The sequence below is a fragment of the Arvicanthis niloticus genome, chromosome 7 (genome assembly GCF_011762505.2).
Source record: "Arvicanthis niloticus isolate mArvNil1 chromosome 7, mArvNil1.pat.X, whole genome shotgun sequence".
In the NCBI taxonomy this organism is placed as follows: Eukaryota; Metazoa; Chordata; class Mammalia; order Rodentia; family Muridae; genus Arvicanthis; species Arvicanthis niloticus.
The window spans coordinates 66,921,894-66,946,523 of record NC_047664.1 but is presented as its reverse complement, the minus strand read 5'-3'; the positions used below and the strand labels follow the sequence as shown (position 1 = coordinate 66,946,523).

Sequence of the window (24,630 nt, the reverse complement as noted above, 5' to 3'; positions counted from 1 at the left end):
CTCTCCTCAATACCCAGGACCAGCAGCCCAGGGGCAGCATTGCCATGGTGCCCTGGGTCCTCCCACATCAGTCATTAATCACGAAAATGCCCCACAGACTTACCTACAGGCTGATGTAGTGAAGACATGTTTTCTGTTGGGGCTGTCTCTTCCCAGATGACCGTAACATGTGCGTAATAGACAAAAAACTAGCCTGCACCAAGGTTTTATTTTTTAAGATTTATTTATTTATTTTTATGTGAGTACATTGTTGCTGTCTGCAGACACACCAGAAGAGGGCATCAAATCCCATTTCAGATGGTTGTGAGCTACCATGTCATTGCAGGGAATTGAACTCAGGACCTATGGAAGAGCAGTGAGTGCTCTTAACAGCTGAGCCAGCTCTCCAGCCTCAGCACCAAGATTAATAGAGAGTTTTCTCCAGATAGTCTCTAAAAAGTATTTGATAATGAAAACTCTGTGGTTAATTAAGACAACAACAAAACACTTGCCAGTACTTGTTTTAATTAGAGATGAAAACCAATTCTTCTCTTTATTTCTATAGATTTCTTTTAAGGACGTTGGCTGTCCTACAGTGTTAACCACAATCATGTTGAGCCTGTTGTATTCATGCTGGAACAGATCATTGTTTTTAGTTATGTGGCGTTTGCCTGCCAAGCTACTATGAAACCATACCTCCTTTCTGAGATACACAGTTTAGTCCTTCTCCAACACAAATCACCACAGTAAGAATCTCTGTAGAAAGCATTTCTAGATCTAGTAAGTTGTTTGACAAAGGTATAAAAAATTACTTTTTTGATCTGTGTAGTGATGATGCAACATCATTAATTCCAGCACTTAGGAGGCAAAAGCTGGCCTGGAACTCAATCTGTAGACCAGGCTGGACCCAAGCTCACAGAGGTCCACCTGCCTCTGCCTCCTGAGTGCTGGAATTAAAGGAATGTGCCACTGTGGCCTGGCTCCAAAGGCAGATTTTTTGATCAAGAAATTTGGATAGTCTTATTGATCTGTTGTAGTATGATTTAACTTAGTGTTTTAAGACTTTCCTAGTTCCTAAGCTTAAAATTAATACTGTTTATATCATAGTGTATGCTTTTTACAGAAAATTGAGCACTATTAATAATAAAGTGTTTTTTAAAAAGTATTTAGAGGCCAGAGAGATGGCTCAGTGGTTAAGAGTACCGTCTGCTCTCCAGAGGTCCTGAGTTCAATTCCCAGGCAAAGCTATTAGATTGACAGATTGTTTTTTTCCAGGAGAAATCCTAAATGCCAGGAAAGCAGTTTCTAAAATAGCAGGTTTCAACCTGTGGGTCGTAACCCCTTTGGGGGAGGTCACATATCATAGATACACATATATACACTACAATACAGCAAAATTGTGGTTATGAAGTAGCAGTGGAATAATTTTATGGTTGGGTGTCACCAGAACGTGAGGAACTGAATTAAAGAGCATTAGGAAGGTTGAGAGCCACTGCTCTAAAAGAAAATATCAAACAAGATCATTTATACCTAATGTCTTCTTTAGGGTTCCTATTGCTATAATAAAACACCATGCCCAAAGGCAACTTGGGGAAGAAAGAGTTTATTTCAGTTTACAGTTTGTAGTCAATCATTAAGAGAAATCAGGGCAGGAACCTGGAGACAGGAACTGAAGCAGAGACCATGAAGGGGTTCTTCTTCCTGGCTTGTTTCCTATGGCTTTCTCAGCCTGCTTTCTTGTAGAATTTAGGAATGGCACAGCCCACATGGAGGCATTTTCTCAGCTGAGATTCTCTCTTCCCAGATGCTTGCCCACAGGCCAGTCTTATTGAGGCATTTTCTCAGCTGAGATTCTCTCTTCCCAGACACTTGCCCACAGGCCAGTCTTATTGAGGCATTTTCTCAGCTGAGATTCTCTTCCCATATGTGTCTAGATTTATGTCAGGTTAACAGAAAACTATCCAGGATACCAGCACACATGAAGAAGTTTGACTGTCTTTGGTAAGGATAGAATAAGGGAATTAATTCATGACCACTAGACCAGAGTTACAAAAAATGCTTAAGGAAACCTTGCAGCCCAGAAGAGGGAGACTGTGATAAACGCTGTCATTCAAACATGGAAGTAATGCTAGAGGAAGATGGTGTGCTAATGAGAAGTAGGAAAGAATCAAGATATCAGTACACTAAGCCATCACTTTTACAAGGTAAATGAGCAAAATATATTCAAACCTACCAGAAGATAATTGGCAAAATGACAGGATTAAATACATTGCTTTCACCAGAAACCCTGACTGTGCATAGTCACTGCTGGGATGGAAGAATAGCCATATCCTGGGAGTCAAATCCAGGAACCATACAGCTCTGAGAGAAGATATCCCAATGGAAGGGCATCCTGAGACCTGGAGCTTGGAGCCACACAACCCTGAGAGAAACCCTCCTCAGAGGCATTGCAGCTCCCAGGGGAGGGGATCCCCAGCTAAGCTGAGGGGAGGGGATCCCCAGCTAAGCTGAGGAGCTCAGCCTTTCCACTTCCCTTCTCTTCATTGCTTCCTGGCTTCTGATGAGTCCCACCAGGCAGCAAATCTCAGGAGAGAGATTTATTGGAGGTCCAGGGTATGGAGGGATGAATCCAGGGATGACTGCCCTCTGCTCCCAGGAGTGGACAGCAGGGAACTGGACAAAGGGCAGGGCTTCTATGGGATTTCTGAGGGGCAGAGATTTCCAGGGTGAGGATTGGTATGGTTTCAAGTCGTGAGCTTGGGGAGCTCACAGATTTGTTTGTTTTCATGTTCAGTGATTGGTGGGTTTTTATGGGAAACTCAGGGATAGGTGGGTTTTTCCTACTCAGGTATTGATGGCTTTTTGTCACCCCCTTTTCCCTGCATTGGGCCCATGGGTTAGGATGGGAAGTCCTTCCTAGCCTGCAGGTATCTTTGGCTGAGGCTCCTTCTCTGTGGAGCTGCGTAGGGAGGCTAGAAAGGAGGTGCTGCCACTGTGGACAGCTCCTGAGAGACAGTGCCTTCAGAGGTATTTTATGAGAGCTGTAGGCTGAGGCGGGGAAGGAGATGAGTCACCTTGGACAGCTCTTGTGGGATAGCTCCTGTGATGGCTGCAGGCTGAGTTGTGTCAAGGTGCTATCAGTGCCATTTTTGACAGCTACTGTGGGGGCATCTTAGGCTGGGGCAGGAAGGAGGTGAAGTTTGCAGCTTAGGGGATACAGTCATAATTTTATAAATAAAACACAGACATGGGTTGGAGACAAGACTCAATGATTGAATATTTATTGTTCTTCCAATAAATGTGCACTTATTGTTCATTTCTCAGGTTGTGAGGCAATCATGACCACTTGTAACTCTAGCTACAGTGGTTCCAATACCTCTTTCTGATCTCTTCAGGCACCTGCATTCACATGCACACACCGTACACAGACACACACATACATGTATTAAAAAAAAATAAATAAACTCACTGTAGACTGCCTGATTGAAGACAGTGCTCAACAGAATGCTGCCTGTAAGAAACTCAGCTCACCTGTGAGGACACAGAGTAGAAGAGTAAAGAATGACATATCAAGAAAATGGCATCCAAAAGCAAGCAGGAGTAGATTAACTATAAATTGACTTAAAGACAAAATATGTCACAGAAAGGGGGTTATTACGTATTGATTATAGGACAGTTTGTCAAAATGATGAATTTGTACGCACTGAGTTGGAACACCTAGTTTTATGAAGCAAGCACTGGTAGAAAGAAGGGAGATTCAGGCTGCAGTATAATAGTGGGTAATGTCAATAACCTGGTAAAACTAGAAAAAAGTGTAGAGCTCTATGTGGAAGCACAAAAGACCCAAGGTGGCAAAAGCAATAATTGCAGGCATAACACCAGTTTGAAAGCATACTAGAGAACCACTGTAGCCAAAGCAACACAAGCAGACACATAGACCAGGGAGCACAGCTCGAACTCAGAATCTTCTGTTAACTGGTTATTAGCAGAGGTGATAACAACTAGTGTCTATTGAGGATGGCCAAGGAGATGAGCCAAGGCTCAGCAGTGAGAGCAGAGCTGCTCTTAGAGAACCACTGCCCAGCACCACAGAGCCGCTCACAGCCATCGGTAACTGAGTTCTAGGGCGACCAACATCCCTTCCTGGCCTCCACAGGCACCACCCACATGCACAAGATACACATAAGTTTAAAAAAAAAATTAACCCTTTTATAACTTCCTATGGAAGAACTGATCTTCATATGTAGAAGATCAAAATTAGGCATTTATCCCACCAACAAAACAAAAACCAAATTTATTTGTCTGTCTGTCTGTTTGTTTGTTTGTTTATTTATTTATTTATTTATTTATTTATTGAGGTTTTGATTGGTCGGTTAATTTTGGTTTTTTGAGACAGGACTTCTCTGTATAACTCTTGAGTGTTCTGAAACTCACTCTGTAGACCAGGCTAGCCTCAAACTCCTGAGTGCTGGGATTAGTGTAAAGCCTAGAATGTATTGAAAACTACTGGGGTAGAGATTAGGGGACAGAGGGGCTGGAGAGATGCTCAGTGGTTGAGAGCACCGGCTGCTCTTACACAGGACGGGAGCTCTGTTCCCAGCATTTCCATCTGTAACTTAGGTCTGAGGGCTCAGACATCCTTTTCTGACCTCCAAGGGCACCAGGCACATACATGGTGCACATACATGCAGCAAAACACTCATACACATAGAATTAAATTCTATTTTTTTAATTAGGGAAACATTTCAGGGAAATGGCAAAGGCAGATGTTTTCTGGATGACTTCAGAAGTGGACTGGAGAAAGGGCTTGGTAGTTAAGAGCACTTACTCTACTGGGTGGCGGTGGTGGTGGTGGCAGCGGTGCACGCCTTTAATCCTAGCACTCAGGAGGCAGATGCAGGTGGATCTCTGAGTTCTAATACAGGCACGTTATGAAGAGTGACCCTGTTTAGAAACAAAACAACCCCCACACACAACAGCAGAAAGATTTTCTTTTATGTATGTGCATATTTGTGAGTCTCTGTCTATGTATGTGAGCTCAGTTCTCACAGTCTCCAGAAGCAGGTGTTGGGTCCTCTGAAGCTGGAGTTGGATGGTTGTGAGCTGTGTGACATGGGTATGGGGTTCCAACTCTGGTTCTCTGGAAGAGCAGGAAGAATTCTTAACCACTGAGGCCTCTCTCCATCACAATTTTCAACAATTATAATAAAGCTGTATTACCTTTCATTTCTAAATTGATGAGATTTGTTCTTAGCATAAATAAAAAAGTTACAAATATAGAAACCTTAGGTGGCCCCCTTTTTATGGACATAAACATTAATTCAGATTACTGGATTTTCATTCCATATCTAAGTTTTTGTATAAAGAACACAAACTTGTTCATTCATTTTATTATCTACCTACAGTGTTGGATTGTTGGATGTAAAGCAACTTCTGTTATAATCCTAGAATGTTTAAGTTCAGAGCTGTTTATAACTGCAATGCAAATAATGCCCAGATTGGGGTGCTCATGATTTAATTATATTATTGGGTTACATGAATTTATGATCCCTCTCCTTTTTTTCCCTCCCATATCTCCTAGATGTGTGAGTATTGAATATTTGTAATTCATTTGCACTTTGGGAGTTATATATATGTTTCCATTTGTTTTGGGGATGTTTAAAAACTTGTGTGTGTGTGGTGTTTTTAGAAACATTTTTTAAAATGGTGATTGGTGAAATGGCTCAGTGAGTTACATAAGCACAAGGACCTGGGTTCAGATCCCAGGTAGACAAATAAGACTATGCATGCCGGACCATGTCCTTCTGTCACTCCCTCTCTAAGCTGTGCTGTGGGGACACAGAGAGAAACAGGCCCTGAAGCATCAGTGTGGGCTAACCTTGTCAAAAAGTCTAGGTTTAGTGAGAGACTTTGTCTCAAAAACTGAACTGGAGAACAATAGAGACACCCAGTGTTATCCTTCGGTCCCCAGTTGTGCAGGCATGGGCAAGCAAGTGTGTATACCTTCCTACACCATTCCAATCCTCACAATGGACTGTGACCTTTCTCTTTTCCAGTGTAAATCCTTTAGGCTTCACTTATTAAATCCTTTCTGTTTGTCTGTCTTTTTAAAAAAATATGTATTTTATTTATATGAATACACTGTAGCTTCAGACACACCAGAAGAGGGCATTGGATCCCATTACAAATGGTTGTGAGCCACCATGTGGTTGTTGGGAATTGAACTCAGGACCTCTGGAACAGCAGTCAGTGCTCTTAACCCCTAATTTCTCCAGCCTTCCCTCCCCCCGCCCCCCAATATTTGTTTTTTAAGACAGGGTTTTACTATGTGGCCCTGGCAAGCCTAGAACTTGCGGTGTAGAACAGGCTGGCCCCAGTGCTGGGCCTAAAGGTGTGAGCCTGACTTGTGAAATGTTTTCTAAAACAAGGTGGATGAGAATAGATGCACGGTGAGTCCATTTCTACTGAAATACATGGTTGTTATGTCACATGTAGCTTTATTTACTGCACAAATAGAAAGATGTCAGTACCATTGTATGTATATGAGTACACTGTTTGTCTTCAGACAAACCAGAAGAGGGCATAGAATCACATGGTTGCGAGCCACCATTGGTTGCTGGGAATTGAACTCAGCACCTCTGGAAGGGCAGTCAGTGTTCTTAACTGTTGAGCCATCCCTCCAGCTCCTTTTTCTGGTCTCTCTCCCCACTTTTTCCTACTTTCTCCTGTGGCCTCTTGGTATAGAGTTTCTTCCCTTAGTGAGGAGAGTTCTGGAAGGACACATGAATTTAAATGTGTAAACTTGATTTTTTTTTTTTTTTTTTTTTTTTTTTTTGCTTTTTTCTCTTGTAACCTAAAGATATGGAATGTGGGTCGTTCTCTCTCTAAAGATGCCTTTGGAGTTGGGCCGTGGAGCTACATGCACACCTTTAATCCCATTATTTAGGAAGCAAGTGGGTCTCTCTGAGTTTGACACCAGCCTGGTCTACATGGCAATTTCTGGGCCAGCCAGGGCTACATAGTGAGAATCAGTCTCAGGAAAAAGAAAAGAGAAGGGAGGGAGGGAGGGAGGGAGGAGGCAGGGAGAGAAGGAGAAAGAAAATAAACAAAATAAAATTTATTTTAAATTCCCAGACAGTACTGGTACACTTTTTAAGTCTTGGCACTTGGCAGGCAGCTGCTGGCAAATCTCTTGAGTTTGAGGCCAGCCTGGTCTACATAATGAGTTTTTAAAGATAGTCCAGACTACATAAAGAAACCCTATCCCCCACTGCTCCCAATTTTGTTTTAAGTTTTTTAGGTCTATGTTTGAGCGCTCTCTCTCTCTCTCTCTCTCTCTCTCTCTCTCTCTCTCTCTCTCTGTGTGTGTGTGTGTGTGTGTGTGTGTGTGTGTGTGTGTGTGTTAGTGTGTATGATGTATGCCTTCACAGAGATGTGGAGCTGCCTTCTGACACTAAACGTTGTCTTCATTCTCTTCACCTTATTTTAAAAGATTTAATAAGCAGGGCAGTGGTGGTGCACGCCTTTAATCCCAGCACTTGGGAGGTAGAGGCCAGCCTGGTCTACAGAGTGAGTTCCAGGACAGCCAGGGCTATACAGAGAAACCCTGTCTTGGAAAAACAAATGAACAAAAAATATATGCAGCATAATCTTACATTACTTAAGGTCTTTTTACTTCTGTTTTGACTCAGCAAAACTGATCATCTTAGAGGGTAACTTACAGAACAGTCTGTTGGTTATTGCAGCCCTGCTCAGATGAGATCATGCTTCCTGTAGAACATGGTGATTGATTCTAGTGTTACTGGGTTGTTACTGTCATTTCACTGTGTTGTCTGTGTGAATCCCTGATAAGTAGGTAGTTTTCTTGTCCCTATGTTAGTAGGTGAAAAGAACTGAAGCTTGGAGGTGTCAGGTAACCTGTCCAGTCTTGAAACACTAGAACACTGCCTAACCTGACTTTAAGGCGCTGCCTGTCGTTCTGTGGGTGCCCACACTCAGCAGTTGTTCTGCAGGTTGCTGTGCAGACAGTTGCAGGGGGTGGGTTACTGAGTATGCAAGCGGGTGTCATTCATAATGAGGTCAAATTGAGAAGCTGCTGCTCTTCACTCCCAGCCTTGGGGAGGTAGAGACAAGGGGGATTGGAGTTTACAGTCATCTGCTATGTGTAGTGAGTTTGAGGCTAGTGTGGCCTACCTGAGAACCCGTCACAAAAAAAAAAATAAATAAAAAATAGAAAAATAAAGGGCCTAGAGAGATGGCTCAGCAGGTTAAGAGCACTGGCTGCCCTTCCAGAGGACCAGACCTGGGTTCAATTCCTAATACACACATAATAGCTTAGTAACTCTATATCTCAGGGATCCAATGCCCAGTTCTGACCTCTGTTGGGCACCAGGGATGTATGTAGTACAGACAAACATGCAGGCAAAATATTCACATAAAATAAAATATGCCTAAACTTTAAAATGATGATTTGCTTGTTTATTATGTGGTGCTAGGAATTCCATGCAGGGCTGCATGCATGCTGAGCTAGCTCCAATGCTACATTCTGTCCGTCCACCCCTGCACCTTTCCACCACATCCACCCCACCCCTCGACAGGTCTGATTGCCCCCGCCATGGTGGTGGCTCAGCAGCTAACCCTCCTTTCTGTCACTGCAGCTCCGGCAGTCCCAGTCCTACTGCACCGACACAGAATGCCTTCGGGAGTGTAAGTAGCAGTGGGCAGCAGGAGGGTGGGCCTGGGGCATGACACAGGCAAGAACATTTTACATAGCCCAGGCTGGCCTTGAACCTCTGATTGTACAACCTCTCCCTCCCAAGGTGCTAGGATGTTAAGCATGTATCACCATGCCTGATTATTATTTTAAGGTAAGTGACTCTCCATTGTATACTTGTTGCTTGATAGACTCAGAAGTGTTTTGTCACTCTGCTCTTGCTGCCATGGGTGGCAGTACATGCCTGAAATCCCACGTGGAAGGAAGGAAGACTGAGGCAGGAGAATGGTGAACTCTAGACTATCCCGTGCTACGTGTCAAGACCCCGTGTTAAAAAAAAAAAAAAGCACAACTCTTCCTTTCTGACTTCTTTAGCTAAAAACATAAGTTAGCAGGAGACCAATAGGACTTAAAGGGTTCTAGGCTTCCAAGGGTCAGGCAGTGTGGGAGGGGATGCATGGGAGAGAGTTTGTGAAGGAAATGTAGTTTCTACTGTAGATCTGTCTTCAGTAAAGAATTTATATTTCGTCACTAGACAGGAAAACCTGTTCATGGGAGTTTGCCTTAATTTGCTATTTCTAAATTGCTTCCAGCTCAAAGAAGATTTTTGTTTTTTGTTTGTTTGTTTGTTTGTTTGTTTGTTTTTAATTGAAAAGCATACTTCAGCTGTTTACTTTAGTTGTTAGGCACACATCAGAAGGCTTTGGTTGCTGGGTTATGTTGTCTTCACTTATCCAATGGTGCTGGTTTTCTAACCTTGGTCTTGGTCATACTAGACAAGTACTCCATGTCTGCCCTACATTTCCAGCCCAAAGTTACATTTATTAATAGGTCAGTTGTTTATATTTAGCATCAGATGTAAGTGTGTGTGTGTGTGTGTGTGTGTGTGTGTGTGTGTGTGTGCATGTTTAGGCAGGTCCTCTCAACTCTGCTATTTTAGCATATATGAAGTCCCAGATTTGACCTCCAGCACCAAATAAATGAGGCCTGCTGGGGATACATATCCATATATACAAACCTATACATATCTATAATCCCAGCACCGAGGAGGCAAAGGCTGAGGGGTCAGCAGTGCAGGGTCAGCCCCTGCTACTCAGTGAGTTAGAGGCCAGCCAGATATGCTGAGACTCTACTAGGAGACCTTGTCTCCAGAAAAGTCATGTACTCAGTTATTCAGAGTCAACTTGTGGAGAGGTATAAAACAATGAAAACATATGCCTAAAGCATAAACGGTGGAGAAATATTTATGTTCCTATTGTAGACTCCATTTGAGCTTTGACATTAGTCAGTGAATATAGTTTGGGTTTTTAAGTTCTAAGTTTTGATCTGCTCACATAGTTGCTAAAGGCACCAGTCATTTTTCTCTTTGATAATTCTCTTCCACTTTATATTATTTATTTATTTTTATTGAAACTTAACTTTTGACATATTTATTTGTTTGTTTGTTTTATTACTTATTTATCTTGGGATAGTGTCTTTTTCTATGGCCTTGGCTAGCCTGGAGTCCATTACATAAACATAAACCAGGATGGCTTTTAACTCACAGACAACTGCCCTCTGCTCCTGCCTCTCGAGTGACAGGATTAAGTTGTGTATCAGTGTGTACCACTGTATTTATTACTTTGTGATATGTGTTTGTGAGTGCAGGAGCACCTTTGTGCTGGTGCACATGCCATGTGTCCACACATGGATGTGGATGCCATGTGTCCACACATGGATGTGGATGCCATGTGTCCACACATGGATGTGGATGCCATGTGTCCACACATGGATGTGGATGCCATGTGTCCACACATGGATGTGGATGCCTTGTGTCCACACATGGATGTGGATGCCTTGTGTACACCACCGCAGATGTCCTTCTTCATAAGCCCTCCACCTCTGTTTTAAGACGGGGTTCCAGTGGGATCTAGAGCTCACTGAGTCAGCTCTGCTGCTTGGTCGGCCAGTGAGCCCCAGGGAGGGGTTCCCTGGCTTCCTTTCCCCAGCACTGGGATTGCAAGTATGCCCCATACCCTCCTTATGGGTATTGATTGAGCTCAGGGCCTCATGTTTGCATGACAAGCACTAATTGCTGGTGCTCCCGTCTCAGCACAACCCTTGACATAATTTCCTATTTTTTCCTGTTTCTAGACAAAGCCTTTGCTTATCTACTCAGCACCTGTAACCATCCAGTCTTTCGGTTTCTAACTTTCCAGTTCTAACTTTGGTTTGGTTTTTTTTGGGGGGGGGCGGGGGTTGAGACAGGGTTTCTCTGTGTAGCCCTGGCTGTCCTGGAATTCACTTTGTAGACCAGGCTCAGAAATCCACCTGCCTCTGCCTCCCAAGTGCTGGGATTAAAGGCATGTGCCACCACTGCCCAGCCAGTTCTAACTTTGTGATTACTGTCTTCAACTAGTCTGTTTTCTTTATCCCCACCCCCACCTGCTGGCCTTAAGAGCTCATTCCCTGGAGCTGTTCCTTCCCTACACTCCCTTGATGGTGTTCTCAAGTCTCATGACTCATTATGTGTTTGCTGGTGACTGTCTTATGGACATGTCCACTGTGGCGTTTTATAGGCAGTCCCAAAACCATCATCTGCAGAATTGTGCTCCTAGTAGCTCTGTCATGGCTGCTTTTCTTCTTTTGTCTTTACTGTAAGTTTGTGGTAACTCTGTTCTGAAAGTGACCCTTGGCTTCCAGGTCTGTCTGTCATATCTACCTTGAGGATGTAACCAAAACTGTACTTACTAGTACCCTCTGTTCACCGTCTCCTACCTAGGCTATTCTAATAGGTTCTGCTTGTTTGTTTGTTTGTTTGTTTGAGACAGGGCCTTAGCTAAGTAGCTTTGGCTGGTCTAGAACTCACTGTGTACAACAGGCTGACCTCAGATTCACAAAGATCTGCCTGCCTCAGCCTCCCAGGTGGTGAGATCAAAGGAGAGTGTCACCATGCCCAGCCTTATATGTCCTCAACTCTCTCCCAGTTTATCTTCCTGTTTTTCTGTTTTTCAAAACACAACTGGCTTGAACCAGTAAGAGTTTGCTTTTGGCTTGTTTTCACCTAAAACTTTTCAGGGGTTTTCTGTTTGAAGCATAATAGAAGGTCCTTGTTCTGACCCATGAGGCCTCTGTCTGGCTGTGACTGGCTACTTCTGTGACTGAGTCTCTGGTCTCCAGTTGCAGTAGTCAGCAGTAGACATATCGCACTGGCTCTTGACTCAGATTGCTCACAGCTCCCGCTCTCTACATTTGCTATAAAACAGTATTTGTTTTTTTGGGGGTGGGGGGTGGGAGCCAAACTCAGATCTTCAAACTTGGAGGCAGTGCCTTTAGCTGGGAAGCCTTGTCCCACTGGCTTCACTCTGTTGTCCTGTGTCTAGCAACTATGTATCTAGAGACTGTTTACTTGGGCATCTTATGTCAGTCTTGGTTCTAAGCTTCCCATACTTGGAGGCAGGCCCTTCTATCTTCTAGATTTCCAGCATCAGGGCAGTGATTGCCCTCCCTCCCTATTTCTGCTGGCACTTTTCCCAGTCTAGATCTAAACCCTGCCATGCTTTAGCACCTTTCTCTGGCCCATTTTTATAGTTCCCATTGCACATGGGAACTTTCTCATTGCAGAAGGCAGCCATCTGAAGACATTGCTAGGCTTTTCATAGAACCACTTTTAAAGCCAGTTCAGAGGTTTGTCTGAACATGAAGAACATTTTAAGGCTTTGTAGAATATTTTTAAAAGACTATTGTTTCTTATGGTGCTGCAGATGAAACCCAAGTTCTCATGCACACTAGGCAAATGCTCCCCCACTGCACTGTGCTTTAGCCTGTCTCTGTGGTCTCACTGTGTGCCTAGACTGGCTTCAGACTTACTAGCTAGCTCAGGCTGGCCATGAGCCTTATGTCCTTCTGCCTCTCACACTGTGCCTGACCTCTTCAAATCCTCTTTAATCTGCATGTTTAATGCCTCAGCAGTATTCTGTCCACCACCACTACCACCTCTTCCTCCTCCTCTTTTTCTTTGTCCTCCTCCTCCTCCTCTTCCTCCTCCTCTTCCTCTTTCTCTTCTTCCTCCTCCTTCTCATGTTGCTGCTGCTTTAATTATGTCCTCTTCACCTGCTGTTTACCTCTGGCTTGTGGAGTCATACTGGGTCTCATATACCAAATTTACTTCCTAGAATGGCACCATAATTATTTTCTAAAATTCAGCAAACCAGGAGTAAGCAGCACAGTCTTGCCATCTCAGCATTCTAGAAACAGACAGAGTTCAAGCCAGCCATGACTACATAGCAGCATATTTGAGGTCAGCCTGGATACATGAGATCTCAATACAACCAAGGGCCAACAGGATGGCCCAGTAGGTAAAGCTGCAAGTTTGATGATCTGAGTTCAGTTCACCCCCCCCACCACACACTATAGAAGAAGAGAACTAACTTTGTCAAGTTGTCCTCAGACCTCAACATGTGTGCTATGGCATGTATGCTTACACACACACACACACACACTAAATAAATAAATATGTAATTTTAAATTAAAAAAATCAGACTAGATTATGACATTCCCTCAGTTAAAAGCTTTGGTGCAGGGCTAAAGAGATGGCTCAGGAGTTAGGAATGCTTGCTGCTCTTGCCAAGGACCTGAGTTCAGTTTCCAGATCCTGTGTCAGGCTTCTCACAGGCACCTTCAGCTCTAGCTCCAGGGCATTTGATGCCCTCTTCTGGTACCCACACAGATGTGTGTGTGCATATGTGTGCACGCGCACGCGCACACACGCACACACGCACACACGCACACCTTTATATTTCTTTTAAGTGTTACTGTTACACACCTCTCCATGACCTCCACAGGCATTTTACTCTTAGCTCAGACTCACCTCCAGCAGACCTCAGTGCACCCGTGGTCCTGAGACCAACTGTGTGATTAACATTAGAGTAAAGAAGCCTTAAAACTGATAGCCAACTCCCACAAATTATCTTTTTATCTCCCCAGAGGGTGCCATGGCACATTTCCCTTCTACATCCCACAAATAAAATATGGGTATGGGGTTTCAGTGGTAGAGGGCCTGTCCAAACTGCTGGAAGCCATAGATGGGTTAGATTACCAATACTCACAGAGAGGGATGGGGGGAGTTTCTCATATCAAGCCTTGAAGGTCAGGAAAATCGTGTCTATTTAGACTTTGACGTGGCGGGATTTTGCTGCCTGCCTTCTCTTGCCCTTCCCTGTTTGCCACATGCCGCTCTGGGTAGTGTGTCATTCTGCTTTCTGTGTCTTTACCCACTGCTTCCCTATGAGGTGATGGATGTTTAACTTTCACAGATAAAGAAACCAAGGCACCAAGGTCAGAAAGCCGTGTGGCAGTTCCTGCTCTTAGAAAGTTAATGGCTTAAGTAAGCCAGTCCTTCACCCGAGAAATGCTACGATATGTTGAAGAGGCGACAGGACAGTAGCAGGAGCAATGGGATTGTCATAGGAGAGAGGTGAACGGGAGGTTGGTTGTCGAGCCGGGAAGGTGGAAGATAGGAGGGCTGTGGAAGGACTCCTTCCAGGACTCCCTGCCAGAGAAGTATTGAATCGGTGTTACATCATACTCATTTGGAAGGCTTAAAAAGGATGCTAGCCCACAGCCCTCTGCTGCTCCTGAATCAGATGGTCTGACACAGGGCCCAGAATCTGTGGTGTAGGTCACAGGTCTTCCTGCTGTGCAGCCAGGCGAGGAAAACATTGGCTGGAGAAGAAGGAATGAAGTAACTAGGAAAGATAATGTTGGAGAAAGTGAAGATTAGAGAAGCAAGTCCAAGTCACCCCAGCAAAGGTCAGGCTGGCGTCCTCAGAGCTCCATAGGCTTAGTCACTGGGTGGGTCAGCAGAAATGTTTGTGTTTCTGGTGTTCTTGGGTATGACAACACATACTTGTCTGGGAGTTAAGGGAAGGAAAATCAGGAGCCTAGGCTGCCCTGGAGAGGAAAGTTCAAGTCAGATGGCTTAGCTGATAAAGGCACTTATCCACCCAGGCTTAGGAGTTCAATCCCTGGAACTCACACAGTGAAAAGAAAGAACCAGATCCTCAAAGTTATCCTGTGATCTTCACATGTGTTACGCCACAGAAATAAAAGTGTAAACGTAATAAAAATGTTAGAGCCCCACATCATTTAGAGTAATGAAGGGAACAAGAGGTGTGTGCTGTGGGTGGGGGTTGGGTGTGGTGCAGTGGTATACTGCCTGTCTAGAATGGCAAGGTCCTGAGTTCAGCACCCAGCATCCAAAGCACAGGAGAAAGAAACAGTGCCAGTAAAGCATACAATTTGGTGACTCCTGCCCCATTGAGTTAGCTGTTGCTCAGAAAGTGACTGAGGTTAGAACCATAACCATATTCCCATCTGCCTCCTCGTGTACCCCCTAAGTACTTAAAATGACTGTGTTTCAGTTGCTAGCACCTGGCCTCAATATGGCTGGTTGTGAGTGAGCCCTGGGCCCATGGAACCTGTTACAATGTATCAGTTTAGTTTCAGCAACCTGTCTGGGTTCCCTGATGCAGAAAACCCAAAACTAGCTGTCATATTGACAGGTCATTTTTACAAACTGCTGGGGTTTCTTTAAAAATCTGGTTTATAATTTTAATTTCTGAAAATTGAGCATTTGTTTTTTGGGTTTTTTTGTGTGTTTTGGTTTTTTGGTTTTTTTTTTTTTTTTTTTTTTTTTTTTTTTTTTTTTTAGATTTTTTGGTTTGGTTTGGTTTTTATTATTTGGACATAGACTTACTATCTAGCCTTCAGTGACCTGGAACTCTATATGTAGATCAGGCTGCCCTAAAACTCAGAAATTCACCTGCCTCTATGTCCTGAGTCCTGGGATTAAAGGCATAAGCCACCATGCCTACTTTTGGATATTCTTTAAAATTCTTGTAGATTTATTTACTTATGCTTTGCCTGCATGTACGTTTGTGGTGCCTGTGGAGGTCAGAGGAGAATGTTGGACCCCTGGAAATAGAGTTACAGATGGTTAGTTGTAAGCCACCGATGTGGGTTTTGAACTGAACCAGGATCCTCTCTCTGCATGAGCAACAGGTTTTCTTAATCCTGAGACATGTCTCCAGCCCTCCATTAGCTATTCTTGATCTGGCTTTCTTATCTCTCAGCAGATCTATACATTTGTGGTTTCTTGAGTCCATGATCCTTGCAAATCAATGCAAAACTGTTGAATGTGTGTAGGCCATGGAGTGTCACAGCAATAAGTGTCCCTAACTGCTCCCAAGCTCTCAGGAGTCTGTTAACACAAATTATTGCCTCACTACACGGGGATGGACAAGTGCCTCTGGTTAAGGGCATATACTACTTACTCTCGCAGAGGACCAGAGTTCCATTCCCTGCACCCATTTCAGATGGCTCACAGTTTGTCTATCACTACAGCTCTGGGAAGCCAACTCCTTTGGCCTCCACAGGCACCCGTATCCGCATGCTCATATCCACACAGAGACGCATACATAATAAAAAGATAAATAAAATTGTAAAGTACTATTAGACTAGTCAAAGTCTTTTTACAGTTTGGTTTGTGACTACCAGAAGTTACCTTGTAGATTTTGTCACTTGAAAGAGGGAAACTGGCCGGGCGGTGGTGGCGCACGCCTTTAATCCCAGCACTTGGGAGGCAGAGGCAGGCGGATTTCTGAGTTCAAGGCCAGCCTGGTCTACAGAGTGAGTTCCAGGACAGCCAGGGCTACACACAGAGAAACCCTATCTCGAAAAACCAAAAAAAAAAAAAAAAAAAAAAAAAGAGGGAAACTGAAATGTACTAGTTGACACCTGTACTTAAGTTATCAGTGGTTTTCTTAATGTGACTTTTAAAGTTAGCTCTTAAACATTGCAATTGGTTTTTAGGTGTATCTTGCAGTGTTACAGTCAGGATGCAGTTTTACTACAGATGCTCTTTTTGTTTGTCCTCAGTGCCAGGCCCCTCCAGTGACAGTGGCATCAGCATCACTGTGATCCTGATGGCCTGGATGGTGATCGCCATGCTGCTCTTCCTACTGAGGCCTCCTAACCTGAGAGGCTCCAGCCTTCCTGGAAAGCCCTCCAGTCCTCACAGTGTAAGAGTTACTACCAATCCTTTGTGTGTGTGTGTGTGTGGGGGGGTGCTTTGGCTGAAATACCGAAATTATCAAGAGGAAGACTTAATTCTTAGACTGAGTCCTTCAGTGTAATCAATTTTTTCAGTCCCTAGTTGTTTTCTGTGGAGATGAACATAAAAAAAAAAAAAAAAAATAACAAAAACCAGAGTTAGCTGTGTCTCCTGTCTGTGATCCCTGCACTTGGGAGGGTGTGCCAGGAGGATTGCCACAAGTTCTAGGCCACCTTGTGCTATGAAGTGAGATCTTGTTTCAGGGAGGGGGTGGGCATCTATAAAATTACACAACATCCAGAAAAAAAAAGCTGGGCTGGAGAGATGGCTCAGCGGTTAAGAGCCCCGGCTGCTCTTCCAGAGGCCCTGGGTTCAGTTCCTAGTACCCACATGGCAGTTCACAACGGTCTGTAGCTCTAGTTCTGGAGAATCTGACACCTTCCTGCAGGCATACATGTAGGCAAAATGTGTTCAGAAAATAAAAAGAATTAAGAAAAAGTTTCCAGGTTAGGAGTGTGTAGTAGTATAGTAAAGCCTTTATGTCTGGCTTTACGTGAAGTGTTGCTACCCCTGTGACCGGCACCCATCACTAGGGATGTGCCTTACTTTGTAGACTACTTGTCTAGCTGGTATGAAGCCCTGACTTGGCTCCTCAACACCTCATAAACAGGGCACGGTGATCCCAGCACCGGGCAGGTAGGGATAGAACATCAAAAGTTCAAGATCATCCTTTGCTACGTAGCAAGTTAGAGCCTAGCTTGCTTTCCTATGGGAAACCCTGTCTCAAAACACCTTTTTTCTTCATGAAGAAACCACGCGTTAGAACACGTGTTAGATTCATGTTACTCTACGAATTCTGTTATTCAATCTTCACAGTGCTCAGCCTTATGTTGTCAGTGTTAGAATTTATAAGCAATTCTTCATCTAAGAGGAAAGCAGGCATACAGTGAGAACTGGCCGCACAGCTTTTAGGAGGAGAGTATAGACAGGCCCCGTGCTGAGCCAGCTAAGAATGGCTTTATTGGCACATGAGGGTTTACATTTGCAGTTCAAGGCTAGCCTACTCTAATCTACACAGCGAGACTCCATCTGTCTTAGAAGAAAAGGAAGGCCGCTTTAGTGTACTTTAGGCTTTTCTTGGAAAGAGGAATGTGCATAAAAAAATTTGAAGACGTAAAGTCTTTCTTAGCCTCCCCCATGCCTTTCATTCTGTGTCCACCTTTGTTATTTTGTGTCAGGGAACAATTTCTTCAATGTTTAGAAAAAGAAATTCAACTTAACCTGACTTAGAAGCCATTACAAGTGACAGACCTTATTGGTCCTAGGAACAATGATCTCTGTGTCCTGAGCAAGGAACAGAAAAAAAACAAACCACAATAGAAAGGCTGCTCACCTTACAGAGCATGCCAGCTAAGTAAATAAAGCCTTCCTGGCAATCCTAAAAGCCCCATTCCCCCTTCCTCTCTCCCTCCCTCCCTCCCTCCCTCCCTTCTCACCTCTCTTTGAGATAAAGTCTTACTATATGGCCCAGCTAGCCTTGAACTCATTTTGTAGCTCAAGCTAACCTCAAACTCTTTTTTTTAATAGTGAATTTTTATTATTATTATTTTTTAATTCATTTATTTTTATATGTGAGTACACTGTCTTTCTTCAGACACAGCAGCAGAGGCATCAGATCCCATTACAGATGGCTGTGAGCCACCATGTGGTTGCTGGGAATTGAACTCAGGACCTCTGGAAGAGCAGCCAATGTTCTTACCCACTGAGCCATCTCTCCAGCCCCCAACTTCAAACTCTTGACCCTCCTTTCTCAGCCCATATAGTTTGGCATAGCTTTCATCTTTTCTGTTAGCTCAGGTGCTGGCTATTGCAAGTTGGATTTATTGGTTTACACACCAAAAATTCAATTAGGTTCAGTGCTGAGAAAGTTTAACATCATGAAGCAGACTGTGCTTGTACACAATGGTAACCCCAGTACATAGACTACTCAGCAAATCCCCAATGTCTCAAAAAAGAAAAAAAAACTAACAGTGTTATCATAAACCAAGTTTCTGGGCTGAGGAGATATAGCTCAATTCATAGAACACTTGACCAGTGTGCACAGCCTCTGAGACACATGTGACCCAGTCTAAATATACACATGCATGCATGCATACATATATACATACATACATACATACATACCCATTGTAAATACATATATACATGCATGCATGCATGCATACACACATACATACCCATTGTAAATACATATATACATGCATGCATGCATGCATAGCCAGTTTCTTTCCTCTTACTACAGGCTTCATTACCACAGCACTGGAGTTCCATTTTGGTAGAGATTCCACAGTGAGACAGAAGTCTCACTTGTGAGTGTGCTGCGCTAAGCCAATCACATTCCCAGAAAGCTGGATACTACCTCCAGGAGGCCGGGATAATCCCGATACTCCGTATGGCAAGAAGGGGCAAACCCTGCCAAAACACAGTCTTCACCTTATGTTCCTCGTATAAAACCTCGAAGACAGCGAGTATGCTTAGTGCGACTCAGATGGGGACAGGTGCGATGCCCCTTCGTGATTCATGGGATGTGTTAAAGTCACTTAACCCATTCTTTTTTCATGCCAGGGACAGGACCCGCCAGCCCCTCCCGTGGACTAACGTCCTGGTGTGGGAAGCAGCGATTGTTTAACACCCTGCACGACCGAACGACTGAAGATGACCAGGCACTAACTGTCTCATTTTCCATCTGCAGTTTGGATGGTATTGTTTTCATGAGCTTCTAGAAATTTCACTTGCCAACTGCCTTTTGCTTCCTGTGTTGCCACAGTCCTTATTTACAGTATACTGAGTAAATGATTCTATTGAACAGTTGAGGGCTTTGTTGGTTAGCCTAAGCTTAAACATTCCACTCGGCCTCCCTGGAACCCTGACCGGAAAGTCTGTGGTAGCTTCTGGCCCAGCTTAGGAAAAATGGAGATTTCTGCATTTAACTATTTTAAGTGGTTTTGATAGATTTTAATTCTTTTCATAAGGTATTTATTTGGGGTTGTCTGGTATGAGTGACAGAGCCATGCTGTAGTTACTTTACTGTGGCAGTTTATCCGTGGGTGGCAGTTTTCTGTATCCTTGGGACAGTGACACTTTTGAACATCTCCTTACAACCTCCAGCTGGCTCACATGGCTAGAATAGGAAAAGCAAATTGGTTGTTTACTGATTTTTTTTTTAAATTTCCATTAAAATTTTCTGATGTTAAGAATACTTTAAATAAACATGATTGATTAATATAGTGGTTGGTTTAGAATCCGTTTCGTGTCATTGAAAGCCACTGTATGCTAGCCTTCCTCGGCTCCTGAGACTTGTTTTTAAGTGAGTGTCTCTTCAGCAAGCTACCCTTCCGTTCTAATACTCCCCTGGTAAAATGAAATCATCTGCATGTGGGGCTGACAGTGTCACACCCATGGCTTAATTTCATACCTTTTATTTTTTAATTAAAAAAAATGAGTCTTGTTGCCCTTCTGACTTATGAGGAGAAAAGCCTTTAATCTGAGGTCTCGGTTTATTCCAAGGGAAAGAAGGAAAATGACCAATGAGAATATTTTTGTCACCTCTCAGCTCAGTTCTGTTTAATAGTGGAATACAGATGCATCGGAGTTGGAAGGAGCATTGGTAACTGAGATTTCAAAATGTGTTTAGCCAGTCAGGGTTCAAAAGCAGTGAATACAGACTGCATCAAACAGGCCCGATGGCCTGGACTCCTTCCTCCTAGGAATCACTGCAGGGGATTTGTCTGGGCCAAAACATATTTTGTTATCAAGACTCCTTGGTCAGTCTAGGCTGTCACTAAATAAACATCTGCCACACTGCACCACTGGCCACCCTGTGACCCATTTGTGTGACATTCTGCTTATTTCCTCCAAGCAATGGTTATCAAGAGCTGGCCCGTACACATTGTTAAGGGCATCTCTTTGTCCTGATTGGTACTCCTGGCTACTTGCAGTCTTCCTGGCTCACTTGGCTTTGTGCTCAACACTTAAAAAATAATATAACCACTTCTTAGCTACTTGTGTTTATAAGGAGTGACTTAACCAGGTAAGTTAAATTCTGAACAAATGAATAACACAGGGTAAAAGATTTCTCTCTTGCTGGGCCACCCAGAAGTTTTACCTGCTTCATAGCCAGTAGCCAGTTTAACACAAAAGCCAGATATGGTAGCAGTCTTGAAACCAGACTAGGCTACATAGTGAAATTTCAGGTCAGGTTGGACTGCATGGGAAGATCTTGGCTCACAAAAAGAAAAAAAAATGGGGTGAAATGGGGTGAGGGACTTAACCTGAGCTAAACTGGAATGGCCTCAGGTGGATCTAAAGCTGTAATGTCTCTTCTCCCCTCAGCCTCTGAGGCTGCACATATCCCAACAGTGCTTTCTAACCTGCTGAGGGCTTCACAAAGTCTGTCTCACAAATAGTTAAGACTTCACCTTGGATTAAAATAAAAATGTCGAAGGGTGGAGAGAAGGCTAAGCAATTAAGAGCACTGGCTGCTCTTCCAGAGGACCCAGGCTTAATTCCCAGCAACCACATGGCAGCTCACAACTGTCTGTAACTCCACCCTCACATAGGCATATAGGCAGGCAAAATACCGATGAACATAAAATAAGAATAAATAAATTATTTTTTTAATGGAGACAATGTGGATACAGAACATCTAGTATTAGAGACCTGGAAAAGTAGATTCTTATTCCAGGGATTCATTTCTACCACACACACTTACATCTAAATATCATCGTAGCTCTTTCCTGTGTAAACCCTCTAGTAAGTTAGCAACACAGCCTCGATTTTTTAACCCGGTAAAGATTTTACTTTCTGACATAGAAATGGCTTAGTTATGTGTTCATCAAATGTACATATGATCACATTTGTACAGAAAATCTGATCCAGACAATTTTTTTTTTTGAGACAGGGATTCTCTTTGTAGCTCTGGCCTCAAGCGCAGAGATCCACCTGCTTCTGCCTCTCCTGCTGGGATTAAAGGCATGTGCCACCACCACCTGGCCTGATCCAGGCCTTTCAATGCCTGTTAACAGCTGAATTTCTTTGAGAAGTACTTGGCCTTGGGTTTTTACCTTTAGTCTTTGCTATTTTTGTTTTCTTTGGTAATTTTTTTCTATATTCCTAAAGTGATAATATCTTGCATAGAATATTATTATTAACCCAACTAATAATTTGTTATTCTCTTTATTGAGTTTCTGCATGTGGCCCTTTAATCTAGCATATTTGTACACCATTATTTGGCTTGCAAAGATTCACTTGATCTGTAGCTACAATTCTCTTAGAATAAAGTTAAAGAGCAAGCATACAGTCTTGACTTGGGCCATCCATGCCACCTAGAGAGTTCACTTGAGAGTCCCTTCATACCGTTTCATACAAAATCTAGTAGTTTTGTTTTTCTGTTTTCCACGTGGGACAGCTTAACGCTGGGTCTGTTTTTATAGCAGAGATTTGATCATGTATCTAGACACTATCCCATGCTTAAGAAGTCAGCGTTTCCCGATGTACAGAGGTTCTCCAGAGTCACTATTGAGCATCACCGTCCCATGGTTCCATTTCATGTCTGTGATAGTATTTGTGGAATTACTAATATCAGACTTTTAAAGGAATTGTGGAAGTCTGTCATTCTAAATAAAAGTTTGTCTCTCTCTCAGTGATTTTTTTTCTTAAGTTTGACCAGCTTACTTTAAAACACAAAGCAGCAACTTGAAGAAGGAGAATGACAAATGGTTTAAATTTTGTCTTTGCAATAGAAAATAGAGATAGTCTTATATTTCTCAGTGAAGAATCCTGTGTATCATTACATGTCCAATGATTATTTTGTCAAAGGCAAAGGGATCATGTGATGTACTAAATGTAATTTGCTGTTTCTCAGTGTTTAAATCATGCCAAACAAATCAGCCCGTGCCATCTAGCCTTTGGTGTTAATCTTTTACTGAGTACTTGGATGGGGTTAAGGGCTTGTACTATGCACTTTTTATTAATGAATAAATAGAAAAATGTTAGTAACACTTTGTTTTCTGTTTGGCTTTTGTGGAAAAAGATACTCTCTACTTGATAAAATGTTAATACTCTATGTTAACACTTCTAGGTACAACTTTTCAACTCAAGATGTTCCCAAGAAATAAGGAAAATATTTAGATGCTAGCTCTGGATGAAGCCCAGCTGTTAGAGTGTCTTCATGCATGAAGCTCTGGGTCCTATCACCCACAGTTCGTCAGCCAGGCATGGTGGGATAAATTGATAATCCCAGCACTTGGGAGGTAGAGGCAGGAGAATCAGGAGTTCAAGGTCACTGTGCCATAGCAGGTTTGAAGCTAGGTCGGGATGCAGAAGACCTTGTCAAAAATTTAAAACAGAGCAAAAAGTTTAGGGTCAGCATTCAGAAGAAAAAGTTCTAAGAACCTCTAGGAAGTTGCATTACATTTCTTTAGTTATCGTTTTCTTCCTAGAAAATGTCAGACAGACATTCTCTTTGAGGGAGTAACATGCAGTAGTATTTAAATGGGCAGACATTTGTACCCAGAGCTATACTGCACACAAATCACACAAAGGTAAAAATTTGCTTTTGCTCTACCCAGAATGTGTCCAGACACAAAGATCATGATAGCATAAGGCCTTTTGTTTCCAGGGTCACTGCTACTTCTTAATCTGGACAGAGGTAGCTGAACTGGTTAGTTGAACAATTAGAGGAGCTTGGTATTGGGCCAGTCCTGGGGGTTGATTTTTTTCCTGACAGAGAGTGAGACACCAACATTTTGCTGTCTATCTTGTAAGTCTGTGTCTCGTCATCAGAGAAAGTGGCAGTGGCTTTCAGTTTATGCATACGGTCTTGTCCCAGTCAGTTCTCTCTTGTTAAGCTTCCCTCCAACTAAGTCCAGCAGCTGGTCCTGCTTATACCTTTACATTTTTCTAATGTTTATAAATTTGGGGACAACTGGATGACAAAGGAAATCTTTTTGGTAGCTTTCTGTACGCATTTAAAAAAAAAAAAAAAGACCTAGAGTGGAAGAAATGATAAAATTGCTTCATAATCCTGGTGCCAGTTTCTCTGCATGATATGTTTTTGAGACAGTCTTAGTATGTAGCCTAGCCTCTCTGGTGCTAGGCTTGCAGATACATGTCAAACTTAGCTAAATATCTTAAATGGTACTAAAAGACCCAGCTACTGAGAATGCTGAGGCAGGAGGATTTTTTTTTTTTTTTAACAAGAATCCTTCTAAAACACAGAACACTAGGCTGATGTTGTAACTTAGTGGTAGTTTGGTTAGTAGGCAAAAGGTCCTCAGTTCATCCCAGCACCACAAAAAAAATACTAAGATTTTATGGGGCCGAGGAGATGGCTCAGTCGCAGAAGTGCTTCCCGGGAAAGGGTGTGGTGGTAAATACCTGTAATCCCAGTGCCAGGGAGAAAGAAAAGGAGGGTCGGTGGGGCTTGCTGGCTAGCTGCACTGGCTGAACCAGTGAGCTACAGAATCCGTGAGAGACACTGTCAAAAAGAAAGATGACTGATGAAGATACCGTGCCAGCTGCTGGCCTCCACATGCTTACCCACCCATTTGCATCTTGCATGTGTCTCTGTTTATGCACATACATATTCACAAGCATGCACCAGACACAAATTTTGTGAAGTATGTGACTTCTTGGAGGCATTAGTTCAATCTAAAGTTTCTCACGTATGGGGCTGGGAAGCTAGCTCAATTGTCAGTAGAGGGCTTGCTTCATGTACAGAAAGCTTAGGATTTCATCTCCAGTACTGCATAAAACTAGGCATGGTGCCTCATGCCTTTAATCCCAG

The 24,630-nt window shown here is 43.1% G+C and overlaps 1 protein-coding gene across 1 annotated transcript in view; it reads left to right on the top strand.

The window, feature by feature from the left end:
• Nucleotides 1-22,843, top strand: part of Smim14 (small integral membrane protein 14) — a 48,016-nt gene extending 25,173 nt beyond the window's left edge. Inside the window, exons 3-5 of the mRNA XM_034508883.2 lie at nucleotides 8,637-8,685; nucleotides 16,610-16,752; nucleotides 19,410-22,843. Coding sequence (XP_034364774.1) covers nucleotides 8,637-8,685; nucleotides 16,610-16,752; nucleotides 19,410-19,442 — 225 coding nt within the window. The 3' untranslated portion in view covers nucleotides 19,443-22,843. The remainder of the gene's footprint in view (nucleotides 1-8,636; nucleotides 8,686-16,609; nucleotides 16,753-19,409) is intronic.
• Nucleotides 22,844-24,630: the final 1,787 nt, after the last annotated feature.